We start from the raw sequence: 25,214 nt of genomic DNA, 5'->3' as shown, positions 1-25,214 counted from the left end.
CAGAGAGGAGAGAGACCTTGGATAGGGGAAAACCCCAGGCCAGACTAATAATTACTTATTTCAGGTAACCAGGGGATCCCGGAGATGAGGAACGAGGAGTCATCGGGGGAGAGATCCCAGGTAAGCGTCTTTCATTAATTATATAGGTAGTCGCCAATAGTAGACGGCTTTAGAAATTCAGAGGAATGTCTAGCCTAGGAGGGGGGTTTGTGACGTGGTAGCTGAAGCTATCACGTCACTATATACCTATATTTTTGGGCGAGTCATTGGCGGCTACCGAGTCCTATGATACAGTATATATTTTACAAATGTATCGTTTTACAACACATTCTTAATGTGTGTTCTCGGTGCCGCGGACTACGAGCCAGAGGAGAGAGAAGGACCGAAGACCAGAGAAGGGATTGAAAGTGTGTGTGGTATGATTGGGTGAGCATGTGTGCAAGGTAGAGAAGGAGAGAGAGGCGAGGGCTCGCGACACGTGAGAGAGGTGTGAGCACCGAGCGGCCGCGTCAATTCCCTAGTTTTGGAAACCTCCAAAAATTTACCAGTTTTTAGGCGTGTTGGAGATTTTTCGTATAGACGGGAGGGGCGCCCGCATCTGTCGAAGTGCACTGCCATAACGAGTCAGTACCGCGAGAGCCATCAGAGAGAGCAGAGTCAAGCAGCCACGAGAGAGAGAGAAAATAGAATAGTGACGAGTATCCGCGAGAGAACAACGCGAGAATCTTTAGAGCAGAGTAGACAAACAGAAGTATTGGTGAGAGATAGGGAAGTGATAGGGCAGAGGAAGAGATCGACGAGAGCGGGGTCAAGATCGGGTGTAACGAGAGAGCAGCTGAGGCTAGGGAAAAGGAGAATTTGCGAGAGACCATCGGGCAAGAACAACGGAGGTCGCCCGAGGCCGAGAGCACGGCCGAGCCGTCACGACGAGTGAGACGAGTTCCAGGTAGTCGTACCCTGCAAGGATAACCAGGAGGTAAGTGCGCTGTAAATAGTGTACCGGGTGGTATACGGGATAGTGTTGGGACGATCCGAGCGGGCGCGGGTGAGTGTGTGTAGGCGTAAAAAGGGGGTATAGTCGTGGGTAGTGGTGGTGTCAGGGTGTAGGACACTAGAGAAAGGTCGAGAAACAAGAGGTGTGAGTGGGATTGTGTGTGAGCGTGTGTGTGTGAAGGAGAGATTTAGGTACGGGTCACCGCCAACAGGATAAAGATTAAGGCCGGCGGAAGACGACCAGGAGTTGCGCAACCCAGGACATCTACTTCGAGGACATTGGAACTATATATATACATATATTTATACAGAGAGAGAGAGAGAGTGAGAGGTGGGACTTGTACAGAGTGGAGAAGGGAGAATAAATAGCGCATGCGCTGTGAAAGTGAAACCAGGGAGTTATTGTTTTTGTGTATTTGGTGCCCCAAAGTCCCCTTTTAGTTTCCTTTTCAGGAGTGTTCGGCGTTCCCGAGCCGAGCACCGGCGGCAGACCTCCCGGAGGAGAGGAATCCAGTGGAGAGGGAGGAGAAGGAGTAAGTAAGCGAGTTTTGTGAGGGAATTCGGGACGGCGGTTTTTCCGACCGAAAAATTCTCGTCACATCACATTATTAATGATAAGTTAAACGAGTGTTTCAATAGCACAATGAATTATTTTTTAAGTTGTTATTTTCTCTCTAATTCACCATAATAATGACAAATACTAGCATTTAAATAATGTTATATCATTAAAATAATATATTTAAAAAATACACAACGCTTTTGACTATTTTCTTCATCATGCCTTGTTGAAAACCGTAAGATGCTCATATTTTTGAAATGCTGTATAAAAAATTAGGAGCATTATTTGAACTCAAAAAATTGTCTAATATATATCAATAAGAGTTTCAGAAAAATAATAAAAACAAATTATACTCCTAAAAAGTATATTTATATACATTATTAGAGGGTCCACAATACAGCCATGATTATCGGCTCTGTCTCTATTATGGACCCTTCATTCCGCCAGTATTGACTGCACACATAACCTTCAACTTCATAACTTCGAGCTGTTGTTTTCATTCTAAAAGTAAAGAAAGAACAACAAAAAATGCCTTTTAAAAAACGCACCAAGAAGACTAAACAACCATAACACAGTCATAAAAAATATAAGATTATTATAATAAAAAAAAGTAATAGTAATTATCACAAAATTAGTTTTGTATAAAAATTTGTTCTTAAAAACTTATCTCAAAAAGTGCCTAGTCATATATTTTGTTAAAAGTGTGAGAAGTACTTATAAATACATCTCAAATGTTTATTAAATTACGGACAAATATTTTTTTACATTATGGACAGGGTCCACATCATGGGCAGCGTCCGTAAAAGGAGGATCCACGATAGGTTCAAAGTCCATCGAGGGGGTCTGTAATACGGACAAAATTTTTTTTTCTTGTTTCATCATTAAAATAAAATTAACAAAACTTTTTGATAAAAAAAAAATTTGATGTCAAAAAAGAATCAAACGACTTAAACGTTATCATACAAGGTGTAGTTCTATTGACCGTTAGACACAAAATAAAGTTGAGCTTGAAATTTTTCTTAAAGGGTCCATAATTGTGACAGATACCCCTACATCACAATATACAATAAGGTAAGAGATCCTCAAAACTTTCAAAATATGAAAGACAACCAAAATGACTTAGTAGTGTTATAATCACACTTATTTAGAGTGTGGTTTTGACTGCTTTTATATAGTATCATTCGTGGGTCTCCCAGTACTCAGCTCATGAGCTTCATTTGTTCTTTTTATTTGGAGGGAAAGTCTTAATCTAAATTATAAAAATAAAATTTATTACTACATTCTTTTACTAAACAAAATTAAAGTAATTCATTCTTGTAAACAAAATTCATTAAAAAATACTACAAGGTTCGGTATTAATTATATTACAGATAGCTAGCTTAGATCTGTTATTGATGGTTGACGCTGCTGCTTCAGAGTTCTTTAGTACTTCATGCAGCATTTCTCAACGGTTCCTCAAACGACACGAGTGAATTTGTGTTCAGAAAAGAAGTCGTTGCGATTTCTGCTATTTCTGCAGTCGTCGGAACTACTTTTGGTGGGCCTCGTTTGCAGAACATCGCTTTTTAGCGTAGTCCGAGACTATTAATGTCCTTGTATTACATCCAAGTTGCCTTAAGGAGGCTCCGTCGTAACAGTTTCCGAACAAAGACCAGATGAATTTAATAGTTAAAAGTCCACTGAATCCAATGAAATAATTATTTATATCGCTTATCCTGCGAAATTTCGAGGTATTATTAATTAAATGTAGCGCTTTCTAACACGTTTTCTTGTGGTAGAGTTCGCACACGCGATGAAAACAACTTAAAAACCCGAATAAATCAACAGTTCCCGTAATAAGAGCCCACACGTTTTGTAGAAAAAAACCTCCTCTTTCGAATGATTCCTAGCAAAGTAAGTGTTACCCTGAAAAATTTTGAAATATTCTATTAAAAATTGATCAAGTCATTGTATTTCCACAGCTTAGCCTATGTTCTTTTGCGTCAGTAATGCCAACTATAATTGAGTTTGCGAGCAAATTTGTGACCTACGACGCGACGTGGGTTGGCATTTCTGCACGAAGAAGCCTCCTTAACGAACACGTCATGCCTCACATGTATGATGTGTGATGGAACGTATGAGGCAAGAGTTGATTAAAACCTGAGAGGACAGGTGACGTACGTAAAATGAGAGATTTTTCCTTTTAATGGTGCGTTGTCATAGCATTAGAGGGAATCAAGAGTCCTTTGATTGAATTAGGTTAACCAATGAGCGATTACATAACAAAATTGTGTTGATAGCAAATCAGTATAACAAAATAACGATACAACAGTACCAATCACATTTTTTTGAAAAGTGCGATTGAGATTTTAGATCAGTGGTGATCTCGGTGGTGATGCAAGCTCTCATGAGCAATAAAAAAGCGTTAAATACAAGTTAAAATGTGACTTATAATTTTACAAATGTTGGAACTCATTCTTTCAGAAATTTTACAATCGGTTTTTAATATAACAAAACAATTTGTTAGGTACAATTTTAAAAGTGGTACACATTATGAGATTTAGACAGGCAATGCGTGAATATTCTATTTATTCATTTATACAACACCATTTCTGCATACATACATACATACAATATTAAATTCCAATACATGTATGCATTTTAACAACGAGGCTGGCCGTATTACATTTCAGAATAATATGACGAAACTTTATACCTCTACTAAAGATCTTGTTATACTTACGTATGCAACTATGACGTATACATATTACTGGACGCTTAAGCAAATGTGCACGTAAAAGATGCACCTCAAAGCTAATGCACACATTCGTATATTTAGCGTGACTTACAAGTTTCACTTACTATGTAAGTTTGTGTATATATACACAACATCTCGTATGAATAAGTAAAATAAGCTTCGTTTGAGCTTATAGTACGATTTATCCGCATCCACTTGGGGTTTAACAATGACAATCATGCTTATGAAGTAGATAAGATTATTTAAAAATACAAACCTCTGACAATACAGACAAGCTGAATTTTAAATTTTACTTCATTATAAGAACTAGTATTAACAAACTGTTATAAAAGTTTGGTAAAATTTTATATTGCAGTGTCTTATGTCTTCAAAGCTATATTCATTAAATATATACTTACTACTGATGAACAATATATTATGGATTACGAAAAATCGTGCAATGTGTCAGAAACTCATGAAAACTATCAAAGTGCATGGTTTGGATTCGACTTTGCAAACAGATCTTCATGAAGAGAAATTATTACAGACTTAAGAAGTGTCATCTTTTGTGTCTTTTTCTTACTGACCACTACATAAACTTTTCTAGTACCTCATGTGGACTGATCCAGTTCTACATCGCTTATTTTTGCGCAAGTATCAGAGAAACCCGTGCAAAGAATTGGAGACCTCAGTGTTGTGGTAAAAAAAAAGAAATCTACGATGGTTAGTACTAACTAAACCATTAAGAACCTCTCTTTGTTCTGTTAAGATACTACTATGTGCTCGTAAAAATGAAGATTATAAATGTATATATAGTATAATGTACTTTATGATTTCTACTGTTACTATACGTCACAAAAAATCGGGTAGTTGAATAAAGGAGAACCGATTTACAATCACAAACTCATTTATTGAAAAAATAAGGGGAACCTTGTTTTTTATTTGTCATACATACATATTTATAAATACTATGTATTCAATGTTTTTTTTTGTTTCTTTGTCATCGGCTCCTCGGTTGGATTGCATTGCCACACTAGATATTCTCCAATATAAAATCTGAAGGCAGCGTAATGCGCCGATATCCCAATTTCTGGAAATGTATCAACTATGACCTCAGAGCACGTAAACAATGATCGGAAGTTGTAGACATCCTCCTCTGGACCTTGTCTAATCTCAGCCAGTTCTGCCTTAAACTGACGTTCATAGGCTCGTTTGCTAAACTTCCTCGACCATTCCGCCCTTCGAATCTAAAAAATAACAATATATATATGTATTTTTATTATTTAATCACATAGTAAATAATTGTTACTTACTACATAACTATTAAAGGTACTTTACCTTCATTTCTTAAACGCTCTTCAATCCAAGAATGGCAATTTCAGCTACTTGTTCTTCCAATTGGAATAAACATAGTAAACCAAAAACGTCATTCCTCGTCTCCGAAATCATCACTCGACCACTTGGCACAATGGTGTGTTCATACCCCTCCATCATCATATCTCGACATCGCCTCAAGTTGCCTTGGTAAAATCTTGGCATGCAGAAACATTTCACTATGGAAAAAAAGCATAATAATAATAAATTTATGAAAATATAAATATAACTGCAATCAACATGATCATTCGGATATTATTCCTTCTTAGTTACTTACTCCCATTCGTACTAAACCGTTTCGTCGAAGATAAACGGACTGTAAATTCTCATAGCTTAATTCAGCCCCTTCTTCAACAAACAGTTCGTTCCTTATAGATTCCCTCATCCTTCCTTCTTGGGTGTATGACATCAACCCGAACTGAAACAAAAAAAAGGAAGCACCTTCATAAATAAAATTCTTTTTTTCACACACAAAATAACGGTACACTTTTATTACTAACTAAAACAGTACTTTCCCGTTAATACATCATTTTTCTGATATATTTTATTGACAAGTCCGGAAGAGCGCACGAATAAAACTAAAAAGAAAGCCTTGATCTTTATACTCACCTTGCAAAACTGCAAAATTTGAACACGTTGACCACAAAATATGAGTATGTAGAATGTAGCTCTCTTTCTTTTAACACTTACAATTCACTACTCGTACATCAAGAGTTATTTTCATACAACTTTTTTTTATCAACTGCTAAGTTTTGCCAATACCATCAACTGATATTTGTTACTTTATTGTAAACTCCGTTAGAAATTTACATTTGTTCATAAGTTCATAATATACGACTAGTTAGAAATAAGATTTATAATAAGGTCAAATTATTTGTGACCAACTGACAACAAACAATTTTGTAAGAAAATAACTTCAGTAGTTAAAATATACATAACTAAATCTCAGTTAATTGGCTTCCAAACTGAAATTCTTTCCAAAATATTTAAATGTAATTAACGTCCGAAATTTATAACCAATAATACCCAAATGTTTAAACCATAAAAAAAAAAAAAAAAAAAAAAAAAAAAAAAAAAAAAAAAAAAAAACAAGACTTGTAACAATTAAATACAATTTCACAAAACTTTTTTTTTTACAAGTTTACGTATACTAGTATACTATTAGTTGAAATTATGCTCTTTTATTGTATAACATACAAGTTGTATACATAAAACGAATTATATGCACGTGCGAAACCATCAATGAAAGATTTCACGTTTTGAAAATGTATTTCCGACTACTGACCTTCAACAACATTTTGTTTAACACTAATGCAGTGTAAAGTTTTAACAAAAATCTACAGTGGAACTCATGTCTTATAGTTTAAAAAAAAAAGCTTTTCAAACATATAAAACATCAGTAACAATTTACCTCATAGTGTTATTGTTACACAGTCTTACACAGGGGTAAAAACGATATAATAAAAGCATGACAGAAACGCTGCAATACCTTATCTCACTTGATTTTAATCGAGCAATGGAGCAAGGTCAATTAAGCGTTATGGATCCCGTAAAAATGTCGCATAAAACATCAACGCCATTAGGATACTTTGTAAAATGCAAAGCATCTACGCCTGCTGCACAACACTACCGATTAAAGCTGCAATCAAGAAGTGAAGTAACTGACAACTCTCTAGTGACTTCTATCAACACAACCAGCAAACAATTCGTCACAACTTGTTCCAGATAAGGAATGTATACCAACCTTATCTTTCCTTATGTAAATATATATATATATATATATATCTTCCTATATTATATAGTCGTAAAAGTTAGAGCGAGGTTTTGCTCCCCCCAACCTCCCCGCCGCTCCCCCCCAAATAAAGTAGTTATTCTTTCATTTTCTTGCATTTTTCGAGTAATCCTACTTTTTTTCTAGCTCCCTGCCGCTCCCCCCCAGCTTCTCCATATATAATGTAAATATATTTGTAAAACCTTATATATTAACTGTTACAAGTGGTCTAATTTTCACATACAATTTTATTTGACCATAACAAAAAATTTTGTTACAATTATCTTACTTACGATGTTTATTTTGATTACATACTCTAAAATGTCTTTTTAGGTGCTCTGCTCTTACATAACCTTTTCCACAATTTTGACAAATATTTTTTTGAACGTTTTTTTCATGACTTTTCAAATGTCTCTGTAAGTGATAATTTCTTTTAAAACTTTTTTCGCATTCAATACACTTAAAATTTTTTTCAATGTTTTGGCATTCCTTTGTGTGACGCAAATAGTTTTTCTTGTCTAATATTATAATGCTACACAGATCACATACAAAAAATTTTTTTTTGTGAATTTTTTCGTGCGATGATAGACACTCTTCATTTTCATTTTTATTTTAGAATAGTTTTTTTTTAGTCTAAAATTTCATTCCAAAAAATATTTTTTATTTCAAATTTGTTTTCTGATTCAATTTGGATAACATTTTTTTTTGGGTTTTTACATCTAGACAATGCAACATCTCATTGCCCATGAGAAAATAATGGTTTTCTAAGGTATAATTAAGGCATCAAAACTTTGACCTTGAGATATATTGATAGTCATAGAAAAAGCTAAGGTGAATGGAAATTGTTTTCTGTACAATATGAATGGTAGCGAAGAAGAATTGTTTGTTTGTAGTGTTATTCTTAGAATAAAGACTTTATTTTTTTTTTCACCTGGGCTTATTTCAGCTTCGATGTTGTGTTTAAATAATTTTGTAATTCGTAATCTTGTACCATTGCAGAGTCCTTCAGATATGTTTAAGTTTCGTATTAACATGACAATAGCGTTAATTTTTAAATTTAATTCATATGGAGAAGGACCTTCTCTAATACTATTTAAATATTTTGTAGGGAAATTATTATAAATATTATCGTCTGATTTATCTACTCCTTTGTGACTTGCTTTATCAATACTATAGTACGTTACTAATGTTCCTACTATATTATTTGAAATTTTTTTTCATTAAAAAATGAGTGTATTCATTGTGAGATGTTAATATAGCCTTACTCATAAAAGAATCATCATCTTTATTTAAAATTTTAGAACATTTATCATTTGTTTTCCATGTCTGAGAAATTCTAAAAGTTTTAATTTTTCCTTCTCCTATATCCAGTAGCAATGAAGAAAATTTTTATCAATTGAACGTGTATTATTTTTTAAATAAAAAATATTAAATAAAGGCCAAAAATTGGAAAATGTTATGGTTCATTGAACAATAGTAATTTTGCTTCCGTTTTTTACTACTGGGAGAATTTGACGAATGTCTCCACCTAAAATTATTATTTTATTTCCAAATGGCTTATTACTACTAGATAAATCTTTTAAAGTCCTATCAACGATTTCTAACGCTTTTTTCGGTATCATGGAAGCTTCATCCTAAATAATTACTTCTACATTACGTAATTTTTGTTTATCTGGCTCAAACTAGAAGAATGGACTTTCTATAGTGCTTAAGTCTAAAGGAAGTCTGAAAGTTCTGTGAGTGGTCATTCCCTTTTGAAGCAGAATAGAAGCAATACCTGTCCAAGCCATTGTAAGAATTTTTCAATTGATATGAAATGATAAATTAATGTTTTGTATGGAAAAGTTTTTCCAGATTCACCAGGACCATCGATGAAAAAAAATTTTTTTTTAATTTTATTATTTCTTGAAAAATTTAATGTTGACTTATAACACAACAAAAGAGGGGGTTAGCGCGGAGCACGCAGAGGGTGAAGCCCCACTAGTGTATATATATAAAATTGCACTCGCATTTTAAGTACTTGGCATGGGTTCGACTATTTTCGCTCTTATGATTGCCGAGCGCGGTAATCAGCTAAGGAGAGGCGTATGACATCCCATGTCATATACTTAAGATTTATTACTTAGAAACACAAAGCTTCGTTTAAATTATAGAAAACAAAAGCTCAGCAATCTCTAACTATCCAGTGGTATACCTGCTTCTGCAATTGTGTGACATATAATTTACTTCTTTTGAAGCAAGCTACTGTCGCAAAACTCGAACTACGCGTGCAACTTCAAACAATCGTATAAACCGCTTATTTTACAACATCGCTTCGCAGTGGTACATCCAAGAATGTAAATACTCTATAATTCCAATATTCTTTACTCTGTAGGTCCACAAGAAACACCATACACAATTTTGACAGCAACTTGTATTTAATGTAAACTTCGAGCGATCAGCAGCTTTAACCAAGGGTAATTAGGTTAAGCTCTGATTGGTCGTCCGGATCCCCAACCTGACGCATCCTCCTTAAACGCAAGAGTATAAAAACTCCTCGCACATAACAATATTCGCCTTTTCTCTTCCATCAAAGGCTCCAAAGTTACTATAAAGGTTGGAGAGTGAGTTCTGTTCTGTCTTTTAAGCAGATGTAAGACTTAGATTGGTCATTAAGCTACGTGTTAAAAGCCTGCATTTTAAGCAAATGTGAGACTTAGTTCGGTGACTAAGCTGTGTGAGAAAAGTTTGAGCAAACCAGGCCACTGTAAACTTGCCTGAAAAGTTAATTAGGGAAGAAATAAGAAAAAAAGGAGCGTCGACTTGGGTTCCGACGTTTAAAGCAAAAGCCCAATTATTGTCATCGCCACGAGTGCTCTCGTATAGGATTAAAAACAAGTTGCAGTCAACCTTGTAAGATCTGGTGACTGCGTGCGCGCAAGCATCGGCTAACCAACGATTATAGAAGTAAGTTAAGTTAAGAAAACTATAAATTGTATAACATTGTAAATGCTAATCCGAAACTTTATTATTCATACTTATTGTAAAATTAACTATTTCTAGCTTTTATAAATTTATTAAATCATCAGATAAGACAAAACTTGGTTGCTAACTAAATTCATATTCTTAACTCAAAAACATTACAATTACCAAATTATATGAAACATCTCAAGGTCTAATAATTCTAATTGATCGACACAATTTATACCTTAATGAATAAATTGAATATTGAGAAAAAGTAAAATAGACACTGTATGACAAAAACTTTTATGGGGACGTGAGATAAAAAGACGAATAAGATACGCTACTACCGTATGACAGAAGACATGATTTCTTACAGTAGGTCAACGCCAGCACAGCGTACACCACTTCATACAGATCGCTTGATGAAATCTAACACCACAACGCCAAGTCAACGATTTCAAAGAAAAGTATACTGTAAGTAAAATCAAATAAAGCCTTTGGGCCGATGGCTGGTTCCTGACGAACGAAAATCAACCTCATTTGTTTGTACATCGAATCCACGAGTTTTGCCGTTCATTTATAGATTCTTGGACGTAACATCGATATGTAGAATTGTATTTATATGCAGCAACTTTGATTTTTATAACCAGTTTAATAGGTCCTAGATCGTATCAACACGGCGAAATATTAACCAGAATTTTTTAACATAACAAGTGTAAAATCTAGTTTAACTATTTACTTGCATTAACTTTTTTTTATACTTATTTCTTTATACCAAATTCGTGTTCTTTTTCTGATTAATCGCCGATAATATCACTGGGTCATGTGTCCACTATGTTAAGAACAACACTATAGTAGCATATCAAAAGAGTAGCTATTACTAATTATAAATATGTGTTAAAAATCAATAACGATAAGAAACCATAAGATAATTTTCAATTCCACCACCTACATTCTTAATGATCATCCATTAATGTTATTAGGTTTACAGTAACAGCACATTAAAAAACGACCAGTCAAATGTGCTCGTGACTTTTATATAACTATCTACGGCTTTCGCTTGTAATAAAAAATGAGAAGCAATCTTAAAACTTTAATAATAGTTGAATTATGATTATTTAGAATGTTTAGACTAGCTTGTTTTATAAAAATTCATAATAATTTAAACTAGTCAAATAACTTACAAATTAGTTGCATTACATTGTTGACCGTTTGAAATTGCATAAGACACACGATGTTTTGTATGAAAATTATATTTAGAAGCGAGTGACTCGATTAATACAAACATAAGTATTAGCTTTAAAAGAAAAGCATAAAATCTTTTTGAGACATTAAGTCCATTCCATTAAATAGTATATTTAATTTGACGTTGCTGTATTTTTCATAAATTATACACGATAACTATTCGATGTTCTTTGGAACTATAAGTACAAATTAACTATGCACACATGTAAGTATTGAAAACTGCATGAAGCAGTTTGTAGTATAAACTATATCCTTAGTTTTAATTGTGAAACCCCCTCATCTTTTTTCCTTATTGTTTGCCACAAAAGTATGTATTGGAGTTTTAAAAAGTCGCCAAAACAAGGACTATTCTTGAAAAAGACTTTTAAATGCTGTTTTGACTACTTTTTTTCAAGAGTTGCGTAAATTTTCTTTCTACGTCTTATAAAATAAAGAAAAATACATCTTAAGTGTATTTTTTTAAAATTTTTTTTATTCGTGCAACATAATCTAAATATTAAAAACCATTATTTTTAATGTTTCTCATTGATTTTCGAACGATTTTCGTATCCCATTACAAAACTAATGTCAATATTAAACAATGCGTGGTAATCTACATTCTGACAATATTTTTTTCTTGATGACAAATACTTAATATCTTTTATAAAAAAAATCCAAAGTCAGTGCCTCTAGTGTAAGAACAGCCCTTTCCACAATTTAATTACTTTTTTCATGTTACAATTATTAAAATACTTTCTTAAAATTTATGAGCATTATTAAAAAACAAAAACTTTTTAAATAGAATTTCTTGAAAAGTTACCATAACCTAACAAATACATGTCAAAACTTTTAAACGCGATTTCAGCAGGTTCTTTTGGGAATTGTGTCCCCCGAAAAAAAAATTTATTTTTTTTTGTGAAACAAAAAGAAAATATTTTATAATTTTTCCAGAATTTTTTTTATTGATATAATATAGCTTTAAACTCAATAAACTATTATTTTAGCAATTTTTTAATGTTTTTCAAGATAAATGTAAAGTACATCCAAAATAGTCACTATTTACATGTTAAATTGCAATTGTGTGTGTGTAATATTCGCCTGCAAACCTGTAACAATATGCTTACTTAGTCTATCTTTTTGCATCATCTAGAATTGATTAAGAATTTTGTTACTTAAAAAAATGTTAACAAAAAAAACTTACTTTTTTTTCCTACCAGCTTAGCACGACAGCCTATTAGCCTAGTCGCCAGGGCCACCTACTCACCACCTATGTGTGGGGTGTATTGCCACACCTATTGCCAACCCTTTTACCGATATCATACTTGAATCCATGGGCACAGTGTGAGTATCTACAGTGGAACACCTTGCCAGTTAAGCTGACACTCTGCACCAATGGTGCATTGGGTCCACTTGTCACTGTGTAGCCTTTTCCTGGAGAGGACTCCATATTCCAGGACGTCTACTCCTCGCCAGTTAAGCCGGCACTCTCTGCCAAAGCATCAGATCCAGGCTAATTAGCATCCCTGGAGAAGCCCCAAGATTCAGGGACCACTCGTCACCAGTAAGGCCGGCGATCCCTGCCCGAGGCCCGATAGCTTAAAGAACTTGCATTAAATTTTGTGTAAAAAATAAAATTAAGTACTCTAAAACACTTGAAATCTTGTCGGTGGCATACAGTAAAACTGTTTTAAGTGAAAAAAATTTTAACAAGTGGTAGAAACTCTTCCAAGATGGCTAGGAAGAGGCCAATAACGAGCGTTGCTCTAGACGCTCAGGCACGTCAACAACAGATGAAAACTTTCAAGTAGTAAAGAAAATTGTTTTAGAAAACCGTTGAATTACTATCAGAGAAAGTCATGACGATATTGGCATGTCGGTTGGCTCGTGCCATGAAATTTGTTTGAATTTTATGGGCGTAATACGTGTGTCAACGAAGTTTTTTCCAAAACTGCTTAATTTTAATCAAAAGAACTATCGCATAAGCATTACTCCTAAGCTGTTGACAGAAATCAACGGTGATCTGGATTTTCTCAAAAAAATCCTAACTGATGAAAAATTATGGGTATAAGGTTATAATATCGAAATCAACAGCCAATCGTCTCAATGGAAAAACTCAGGTAAGGCAAGACCAAAAAAAAATTCGATCTAATATTAAAGTTTGACTCACTATTCTCGTAAACTATGGTTTGGTAATACATCATGAGCTTCACCATATGGCCGTATAAAGAGTATTATTTTGAAATTATGCACCTCTTGTGAAAAGCAATACGAAGAAAACGTCTGTAATCATGGAAAAACAATTTATGACTTTTAGATCATGATAATCAAGTTTTCAATATATCAGTTGCAATAGTTTGTACTGTGGGGTAGGAGTAAAAAGCTCATATAGTTTAGATTTTACTGACTGTCTCATGAAACTGCATTTATCGAAAATTCTAAAAGGGTAACTAGCAAGTTAAAAAAAAACTTCACGTATTTTTTTTTCGTCCTGGAAGTAGACAACAGTAACTCCTTAAAATAATACACTTGACTCGATTGCGTGAGTTTTATCCATTTGTTCGAGATTTCATGAAGTTTTGATAAAGGTTGAACAACATAAATGCATGATAAGGAAATGTTATCAGCCGTCTTCTCTACCATAGTAAGCATTATATTATTTAGCACTTCATTCATTGCTATTTTTGACAATGTAATAGGGTTATCATAGTAGAATACGCGTTAAAAATTTGGTGCATCGATATCCAAGCTAACTAAATATGCAGAGAGCAAATTCCAACGGCTGCTTGTGACGGGTGAACTGTCAGAGAGAGCGTGCCTGTACTTCCACTCGTTGGCGTGGCGCTCGCTTAGTTTGCTGTGCTCTCACTACCATCCGATGTGACGAGTCTTACTGCGAATCGAGCTGCTCAGCACGTTGCTTTACCGAAAGTCCTCTCATACATCCGAGCCGTCACTCTAATTTATTGTGACGAGTCGATCGCGTACGTTGAGTTACCTAATAGGTATAATATAAATGTGTACAGGGTTGTGGTGAAGGTGTGACAAAAATAAACACATACAATATTATAGTAATGTCGTTAACGTATACAGTATCAATAGAAATGAAATTAATTAAAAAATTCTGGCATTTTAGAAAAACAAGTAAATATTATAGTCTCATATTAAAAGAGCTTACCTACTTTATTATGGAATATATTATTAATGTTATACAAATTTGTATAAGTAAATTTTATTTGTTGCTCATGAAAATTTTCAGTCCACATTCATTAGTAAATTGTCATTTATTATAAGTAAATATTCGATCACTTATAACACTACGTAAGCAATGAGTAAAAATTTTACGAGGAATTGTTTTATCACAACGATTCATTGTTTACTTGATCTTGACTGAAATTCTTGTTGTATGTAAGTAATTGGACACAACTCTTGAAGAGTGAAAATGTGCTCGTAAAGATTTAAAGAGTTAGTTGAGTTATTAAAAAGTTTTTATTAAACTTATTTACAGTTTATGTATACATATAAACTGAAACAAGAATTTATAAACTACAATTATACATAAGTCATTGACTAGAAATGTCTTTTTGCTACATATTCCACAGATTGCTTAACAAATGAAAATGTTGAAGTTTTCAATGCAAAGGCATTATAACTAATAATTTTTGGCTTATTTCTAACTCATATACTTCAAGCAAAAAAATGATCATAGAAACCAATGACAGTTAATGAAATTACATTTAAAAAAATCATGTCATTAACGATGTGTGTGTGTGTGTGTGTGTGTATGTGTGTAAATCTCTCATTTTTCTGTGCTCCGTGAAATTTTTATTTATGTCAATGACTATAGTAGAGCCTATTTTATATACTATGTTGTTTATACTTATATAAGTCAGTAAAAATTTGGTTTCATTGTAACAAAAAAAAATGATTACTTGAATCGTCTTGGACTTGGAATTCTTAATGAATGTTTAAACTCTTTTTAACTAAAAATAATAAAGGCATCATATGCAGTTAATGTCTGACACTTAATGTTTTAAGTACATTAATTCTGTTTAATAAAGTTGGCAAGCTATCTTTTATTTTTTGATGATAAGACTGAAACCTCATACATGACAGCTTTATTACTGGACTGTTTTTCCTCATTAATCTAGGAGAATGTACTGAGAAGTGAAGCTATGAAATCGAGCAGTCAGTCTTGTATAAAAATTTAAATTTCTTAAGATAATTCGTTTATCTTACTAATATATAAAGCAAAGTCGCTAAAATCGTTGTAATTGCTAACTGCGAAAACTACTGAACCGATTTTGCTGAAATTTTGCATGCTGATTCTTGATATTTCTGAGATCGTTTTCACATAGTTTTTTTCTTGAAAAAGTTAATAACAATAGAGATCAACAAGCTCAAAGTTTTGCTAAAATAATATAGCTTTGTGCCTTAGTTCAGTGAAATCCGCTAGGTGGTGTCAAGGTAAAATTGAAGCCACCCGCAATCAAATATAGTAAAGAGTTGTTGAAAGATGCCCCATCGAGTAGACAGGAACCCATTACACCAAGAACCGAGGAGTCCGTCGTGCATTCGGGCATCCCGGTTACCGATGACACTCTTCTTTAATGGACAAGCGAAATAAATCTGTTTTTACCCTTGATCCCCAAAATAAACGAGTGCCACAGAAATCAGGCGTACGGAACGTCAACGTCACCGGTAGAATACCAGGAAACGTTTCTAGCCAGAGCACAACTTGCTCCAGCACTTAAGAGCTTTGTAGCCATTCAACCATCTGACCTGAAGCCGTCAGAGAATTTTCTACTTCAAATGCCAGGGAAGACAGCCCTGCCGAGTACGGGCAGCCACATTGGCTTTTTTCTTAATAGTCGTTCCAATGGCATATCTACAGAGAAGGTATTTTCCAGGCCCACTTTCCTGACTTCCGATGAACTGTTGGTTATATGGGGAACCATCTAAAGACGAGATATTCTTTGGTCAGCAGCGTACCTCCCTTCCTGTACGGTCTCCGTACACAGAGACTCAAAGGATAAGTGTCAAGCTACCCGCAGCTGGCTCTTCATCATCAAGAATAATAATAAGGAATATCTGTAAGTTTTACCACCAGCCCTTTTGAGGGCCATTATAAGTACGTTCCATACTTAACCATCAATATCATCGGTCCTTTTCAGGACCACCTTAGTTTAAATTACCTTGCCAACAAATTCATTTTTACTACAATTCCGGAGACGATTTGTCAATTAAAAGACTGTGTATGGCCGGCCACTATTAAACCAAGTCAGTCATTCACTGGCAGACGTCACGAGGAGAATTGTTCGTCGCAAGGCTGGGAACCCTGGTGACCGATGACCCTATTTTAACCTCTCGACTTCAAGCATTCAACCAGGAATTACCGATCCTCTCCAAGGTCTGCTCTGGGAGAACCTAATAACTATGAAGAAAAAAATAATAAACGTGATCCAACAGGACAGTTTCCAACGGGCAAGCATCACGAACCAATCTTTCCACCTTAGATCATCAAAACAACTGAGTCTGCAAAAAAAAAGGTGCTGTAGATACCGTCTTCGACGTTATACCAGGAGACATTGGGAAAGATCTCTCCAACTAGCTCCAAAGCTTCAAACGTTGTAGTTTTCTTTCCGATCAGTGTGGTACTACAATAACAGATCCGAGAAGATCACGCTTATGTATCCAGGCAGTCACGTTTGCTGGAAACTTCAGTCAAGAAAGTCCTTATTTAAGAAGCTCATCGGTTTTATTCAGGTTCATTGGACGTCGAACTACCTTGCCGACAAGTATATTACAACCTAATATGGTTGAAAAAAATAGTCTTTAGGGCTCACAAGAGTCTCATGCATGCCAAAAGTTACAAGAAGTCGAATTAAAAGGAAAACTTTAAATGCATCTTATGAATACAATTTTAGAGGTCAAGAAAATGACGAAAGAATTTATTAAGTGAGAGATTTGCTTTTCACTGTAACCCTCATGGTAATCTCTTGAATCTTCCAGATTTCTATATAGGTAGAATATGTATTTGTATTTTTGTTGCGGTAAATAACGTAGAGAGTAAGCTCCAGGACTGTATTGCTCTGTTAATAAAGTTGTGAGATAAGAGAAAAAATTTTTTTAATGATATATTTTTTGTGAGCTTTGAATCTTTACAGCTTTAAAAAATAGCCTTGTTCCTAGATTATATGGGAGAAACTGCAAATCAATAGCCTTGTAAGGCCAACGATTATTTTATGATACAAGGCATGCACGCTACTTTTCAGCATAATTATTTTTTTTTCACTTTTTACAGCTTTTTACTTGACCAAATAAATTGTATGCATTCTGAATTAATATGTTTTTAATAAGAAGATTTTTGTTTTGAGAAGTGTGAAGCTATATGTAAAATTTTTAACTGAAAACGTTTCACATTACATGTCAACACGCTACGGTGTTCCATTTAGTGAGTCTCAGGCGAAGCCGCGACGGAGGGGGGGAGCCGCTAGTTATAAATAATTTTCGAGACTTCATTAAAAACAAATATAATCGATTGATGTCATGAAAAAACTTGTTAATTTAGCATTTTTTGTTATTTGAAGTTACAGCTTGAATGTAGAATATTATGGTGTAATGTAATCATATAAATTTATAACATTACAAATGCCAGACCAATTAAAACAGGACTTAACGTTGACCTAACCAAACTTTTCCATCACAAATCAATTTTTTATGTATGTACATGATGTCACAAGTTTTTTATTATTTTACAAGCCAAAGTATCTCCTCAATTAAAACCAAGTTATTCCAAAATAGATGTACAAAATGCTTTTGATGCTGTCAAAAAGAGTTGCCCTGTATTGACAGCTAGTAAAAAATACACAGTTCCTTACAGCACCTTGCGTTCAAGAGTAAAGGGTGTTTCTGATATTTATACAAAAAAGGGGTCTAATAGTTTTTTTAGTAAGAAGAAAGAAAAAGAAATCGTCCAATGGATAGTTACAATGGGCAGGTGTGGATTTCCAATTGAGAAATAGCATCTTCTTGATACGATACAGCACATAGTACAGCAGACTGGCAAATAGATGCCTTCCACTGATGGTAGACCATTTAAGCATTAGTACGCTAATTTTCTGGTAAGAAATCCAGAACTCTTTGAAAGAATTTTTCAAAATCTGACGAAGGCAAGGTCAAATATTTTAAACAAATCATTTAAAGATTGGTATACTGAAGTTGGTGGATATCTTGACGATAAAAAATTGACAACAATTGAATTAAACAAAGTGTTTAATCTCGATAAGTCTGCTTTTATGTTTGCTCCAAGAATGATGAAGTATTAATCCAAAAGAGAAGTAAAAGTGTGTACAATGTGTGCAAAAGCGATAAAAAATGTTATACAGTACTGATTGGAGAGAATGCAGCAGGCCAGTTGCTTCCCCCAATGGTACTGCATAATTATGAGAAGATACCTAAAAATATTTCTGATAATTGCCCAAACAGTTTCATAACTAGAAATTCTGAAACTGGCTGAATGACAAGTGATATTTTTTTTCTCATATGGCAAATCAATTCCATCCATGGTGTGTAAAACATAGCATACCTTTTCCAGTAATTGTTTATGTGGATGGTCACAGTTCACATCTGACCAAAGCATTGAGTAATTTTGCTGTGATGAACAGATAGAGTTAATTGGACTTGTAGTAAATGCCACACACATTCACCAGCCCATAGATGTGGGGCTTTTTCATGCACTCAAAAGTACCTATAAAAAAAGAGTGAGAAAGGGGAGAGAAAAAAATGATGGAGAACATCCAACAAAACAATTTTTTCCAATTGTTTTCCAATTTTTTGAAAAATGTGGTTTGCATCCTTTTAACAAGGATAGTATTGATTTCTCTAAGTTAATACAATTTGATAATGCTATTAAAAGTGACAACAACAAAATATTGAAGAGAGAATTAGTATCAACAATTTCAAATATTCAATGGCAAGACAAAATTCAAATCATTGAATTTATGATTAAACCTGGGATTTTAATTTTGTTCAAAGAAAATGAGGGTAAAGAGTGGAAAGGTTCTATTGAATTTAAACAGTTATTTCTTTTTTGGCGCGCTTGTAGCAACAATGTAAAGAGAAATTTATTAGATAGTGAGCCAGCAAATGCATCACTAAATAATTATTTTAATTTAAGTGTTAATACTGAGTATGTATCTGAGAACAACTATTCAGTTGATGTTATTGAGTCTACAGTTAAAGAAAATATGGTAACTGAAGCTATTTTTGTTTCTCAAGAGGTACTCGATGAGATGATAGCAGATGTTACTGTAGTTTAAGCCATTAAAGAAAACGCACAAACTTTGACTGTCACGCCTTCTGAGTTACCGGAGAAGTTACACAATGTTCAAGACTTATTGCAAATTGATAATGAGGCTCAGAACTTATCATCAATGGAATCGCTAATAAACGAAACTACTCCTGACTACTTGCATATTTGGAGCTGTAAAGCGGTACTTTCTTATAATATTTATTATAAAAAGCTATTATTTTACAAGTAACGTTTACATTATTACAAAAATTAGTGTAGTTATACTATATCATACTTTTCTTACATACCTATTGATACTGTAATCACTGTTTTATAAAAATATGTATTAATTTCAAGTATATTATTAAATATACCTCATGTTCAGTCATTATAATATGATTTTTTTTATTAATTATTCTAACAGGATGCTAAGTCAAGTGAATCTCAGAAGACTGATTATGATAGTTCTATTGATTTAAGTTTAGCGGATAAGTGTTATAATAATAACGATAATACACAATGTAAAGAAGCCTTCCCTGAGCCTAGTAAATTTTAAAAGATACCTTCCGATATCCAAGGTTTTCTTCCATTAGTTTGTGGTACTACAATTGTTGATCATGATTTTACGTTATATAACTGATTTTAATATTGTTACAGATGTTGGGAAGTTAGAGAACCCTCAGAATAAAGTTGTTTCTCAAAAAACGGTGGAAAAAAGTGTTGCACCTAGTGTGTCCACTGTATATACAAAATTATAGCTAATCATTGATTTCTCTGGGCTTTTATTAATATTTTTAATGAATTTAATTTTCCAGACTTATCTCCAGAACAAGCTTTTACAAGCAACGGAATTACTCAGTACCTTACTTATCCGAAGAAAGTGAAGATGGATCAAAAAAGTACAAAAAGAAAGAAAGAAAAGTTACCAGCGACGGCAACAAGTCCAGAATGGAGAGCTTACCATGACTTAAAAGAAAAACAAAAAGCACAAGAAGAACGGGAGAAAGCCAGCTGGAAGAAAATCAAAGAATCAAATATTGCAATCAAAAAAGGGTATGAACAAAATATCAAGAAACTTAAATTACAAAAAATTAATTTTCAAAAGCAACTTTCTGAGTTGAAACTTGCAATTCAAAAAAAAGGCACATGAGAAATTATTATTGATTAACTTAAAAAATGAAGAAGCTGTCGAGTCCAAAAACAAAGTACAAGTACGAGTTGAAAATTTACAAATATTTATTAAGAGTCATCAAGTTCAGTTTCCAGAAATAAAAAAAAATTGAAAAGATAATTGTAGACATAAAAAGTTTCAAACCAAAGACTGAAGATAGAGAGCCACTACAAATTATTAATTAGGATTTTTCATATAAGACATGCGATTATAATTCATAAATTTCAATCTTTCAATTTACAATTCTAACTTTTATTACGTAATTTATTTTTGTTGTCTAGGTTTCGTTTATTATAATCTTCAAAATTAATCATATTTTCTGAATAAAGTTTAAAATATGAAAGTACCCGAATAATCTTTATTTTTTCATATTAAAGACCCCATACATAATACAAACTCTGATTAATCGTATTATTAAAAATACTCGGGCAAACCAAAAAGTAAGTAATGAATTTTAGTGTTAACTTCTTAACTCAACAAGCTGAGCCCTGAGCTCTGAAGCCTTTTAAACAGGTCTAATGAGCCTCATTCTTGAATTTTTTAAGAAACTGGGCTCAAACTACCACTAAATGCATAAAAAGATTTTGAAAAATGACCAAAAGTTTTTTTGAGTTTATCTGCATATAGTGTTCTCATTACAAACATAAGATGCGTGCCACACTAAGCACGCCTCACTAGTTTTGTGAAGATAAAGTTTTACACTTATTTTTGTAAGTATTGGTTTTCATAGCAAAAATTGATTTTACAATTATTAAAGTATTTAAAATGAATTTATTATTACGCTTTTTGCGTACCCTGGCATTCCTGTTGGTTTATGTTATTTGGAACAAACTGTATGGTTGCGTTTAACAATTTCTTGATTTTGATAGCTAAGTTTGAGGCAACTTCACTCAAATTGCAAACGGGGTATTTGTTTCATTCAAAAATTTTAGAGCCAATGACTGTGTAAGAATGATGTAAACTTGGAAAACTAAAGGCAATTTCATTAAATTTTTACCGTTGGTTAAATACTATTGACTTTTAACTTAGCATCATATTGGTAATGATCTAAGATTTGCATCAACATATTCCCAAAGTTTAGAAATTATCGTATAGGTATTTTGATCCAAATCAATGAAGAAAAAGTCTACAACTACTCACACAACTGTTTTACCAATGAGTTTCGCATGAAAAAACGAACGTTAAAGACTAATAAGATCTAGACATTTCTGTTATTGGTCTGACTAACTATTATAACGTTGATAAGTAATCAAACTAAACTTAATTTCTACATCTTATCCTAGCAGAACCTTAGCTAGTGTACATTAACAGTGTTTGTAGAATTTCATTGGTATGTTTGCATTATAAACTCACACTAGTTGACATATCGTTAAATGTTATTATGATCATGAATGTTACCTAGTATAAGAATATTTTTTTTAACTTTGAAACATCTTACCACTGTGCATGATAAAATTATCGTTTTCTTCTATTTAATTATTTTAATGACTTTGTTAATTAAGGGTGGTTAATTTTCTTTACTTTTGCAGGGTTCTGAACGTCAGGCTAAATCCAAAACTACTGGTATTCGATTACGAGAAGCAACAAAAATAAATCTTTCGCTGTCGACACTTGGAAATGTTATATCAGCCCTTGTTGATGGACAAAGTTTGCACATACCGTACAGAAATTCAAAGCTGACTAGACTCTTGCAAGATTCTCTTGGAGGAAATTCAAAAACTTTAATGGTTTGTGAATAAAAAATAAAATGTTATAGTTTTAGGAATTTATTATTTTTATAAAAATCACAAATTTTGTTTACTCTCATTAAACTCACTAAGTATCTAGTGTTTCATTTACAACAAAAACTTGGAATGAAATTATTTTTAATAGTGGTTCAGTCTTTGTAATTCAGTATTTGGTTGTGATCGTAAGTCTGTTCTTTAAGGAGTTTAAATTGAAATAATTTAGGATACTTTCTTTGTTTGCTACGACCTTAAAAGGTATTCTATAAAGAATCTACTGTGTTAGTAAAGCGTGGCATATCAGAAATATTTTTGAGGTATTATTAATATTCGTATCTCTGAACATATAAGAATTATAATTCCAGTCAAAATTATTAATACTTTATAATTTGCATGAATTTACTTTGAGTGAGACAGAGAAAGAGAGAGACAGAAAAGGAGAGCTAAAGCCCCCTACGACCTCCTAGAATACGACCTCCACTTATCTTGATGTTTCCGAAGATGGCCAAAGTTGACTGAATAGAGCTGAATTCCTTTCTCAAGCAACCAAGAGGGAATCTAGAAATAGAGCTAATATCTTTTATACCCACACCCAATCATAAAATGTTATAGAAATAAAGTAAACCTAATTTTTAATCATCAAAGTTATAAAGTAAAGATAAAAAATTATCTATTGTTAACACGCAAGAAAAGAAATTGAGTCATTGATTTCCATTCACACATAGTATTTAAATGTTTTATTTATTGTAATGTCAAATTGTTGAAGGACTGATATTGTTTCAGCATCGTACGTCTCCGGATAATGCGGAACTTATAAAATTAGTCATTAAACACATGCTTCACGGTCCTTATTCAGAACACTATTCTCGTTTAATTTATTCTAATCAGAAGTGTACGAAAAATTTTTCAAGACCTCTTACAAACGTGAGAAATTTTGAACTTTATTACAAACAAACGGTTTCCCACAATGTAAAAGAACGAATATCATATCTGATAAATATATTTACGAAACTGAGATCAAAGATAAAATTTTAGTAGATTATTAAATGGTTTTTTGATGATGAAATGTACATGTTATATTAACATTGAATATTGTGCATAAATACAAATCACAATAGTATATTTATTACCTATGGCAGAAAGCACAATTTGCGCGTCTGAAGGGTGTGGTTGTTGTATGTTTCTGCCACAGGTGAGAACAAAATTTTTTGTATCAAGGAGAAAAAGTATAACTTTGCGACCGTGGGTACACTTTCCACCCGCCAATTACCTTTCACCCTAGGGTGAAAACGAACTTTGGGTCTGGCAGGGCCAGAATGTCTTTTTCTACCCGTAGGCAAAAACTGTGCCGTAAAGATTTAAGCACTGCGTTCGAGACACAAAATGGTAGTTTTTGTACCTAGTGAACCTTGTTCTGGTTGGAGGCGCACCAGGTGCAAACCCTATTTTTTCTACTGAGGGCACACTAATTATTCAAATTTTAAAAAAACGTCCAAAGTAAAAAAAATACATTTTCCTACTTCAGGTGTCTTTGAGAGGCTGGTGTGCCTTCCATAGGAAAAGTAGGATTTGCCACATAAGCGTCCCAGAAATGATGTCACTTATCCGACGAAAACTACCATTATGACTACAATCATTAAAGTTGTGACAGATTATAAGTTGCAATTTAAAAATTAAATTACAAAGAAACAGAAATATTTAACGAAATAAGTAGTTGTATTGATGCTAAACACGTAAAATACGTAAATTTAGCTGTCACCCTTCAAAACAAATAAAAACTTATATCCGATAAAAATAATTTTGAAAATAGATAAAAATTATCAAATGCAACTCAAAGCTTGTATTTAATTAAACAAACATTATTACTTTTCAAAATAAAACAATAACAAGTTAAAAATTTTGGGAGAAAAAGATAATGGAAAAAAAAAATTGCAATGGATAGATTCAACAAAATATCTCAAAAAAATTATAAATGTCAATTCATTCTAAATTAAATAAATGGTACAATATCCTTTAAAGACATTAAAATATACAAAAAATTAAATACCAGACATTTAAAGATACTGCAACTGCAATAATAAGTTTAATCGATCGTGACTCAAATTATTAATACTTTCGAAAAAGCAATTTTTTTAGGTTTCCTAGTCAATTGAGACAATTTTTTATATGATTTTCAATTTGAGAAAATAGTCACGGTAATAAAATACGTAAATATAAATAACTACTTCAGAAGACTTCATTGATAATAAAGATAGTCTAGAATAAATTAACTTCATTTTAAAATTAGATAATAAATCATGTAAAGGTGTTAATCTACCTATACTAAAACGAAATAAAAATACGCCAAATCTTATGGATAGAAAAATATCTTTTGGTGAAAAATGTTTGACTCATTGTATATAAATTTAAGTAATGGTTAGAAAAAATGTTTCATACAAATTGCGAAAAA

General features: G+C 33.0%; 1 protein-coding gene across 2 annotated transcripts in view; it reads left to right on the top strand.

Annotated features, from left to right (window-relative positions):
* The window catches only part of LOC106637917 (kinesin-like protein 64D), a 461,671-nt gene that overhangs the window by 221,719 nt on the left and 214,738 nt on the right, over window positions 1-25,214 (top strand). For both annotated transcript variants that reach the window (XM_014350896.2, XM_089595799.1), the window contains exon 4: window positions 22,571-22,768. In XM_014350896.2, the coding sequence (XP_014206382.2) occupies window positions 22,571-22,768 (198 nt within the window). The remainder of the gene's footprint in view (window positions 1-22,570; window positions 22,769-25,214) is intronic.

The sequence above is a fragment of the Copidosoma floridanum genome, unplaced genomic scaffold (genome assembly GCF_036245765.1).
Source record: "Copidosoma floridanum isolate Cflo_tuat_1 unplaced genomic scaffold, Cflo_Japanese_pri ptg000028l, whole genome shotgun sequence".
In the NCBI taxonomy this organism is placed as follows: domain Eukaryota; kingdom Metazoa; phylum Arthropoda; class Insecta; order Hymenoptera; family Encyrtidae; genus Copidosoma; species Copidosoma floridanum.
Note: the sequence above shows the minus strand (reverse complement) of the source record. Positions and strands in the feature narration are given on the sequence as shown.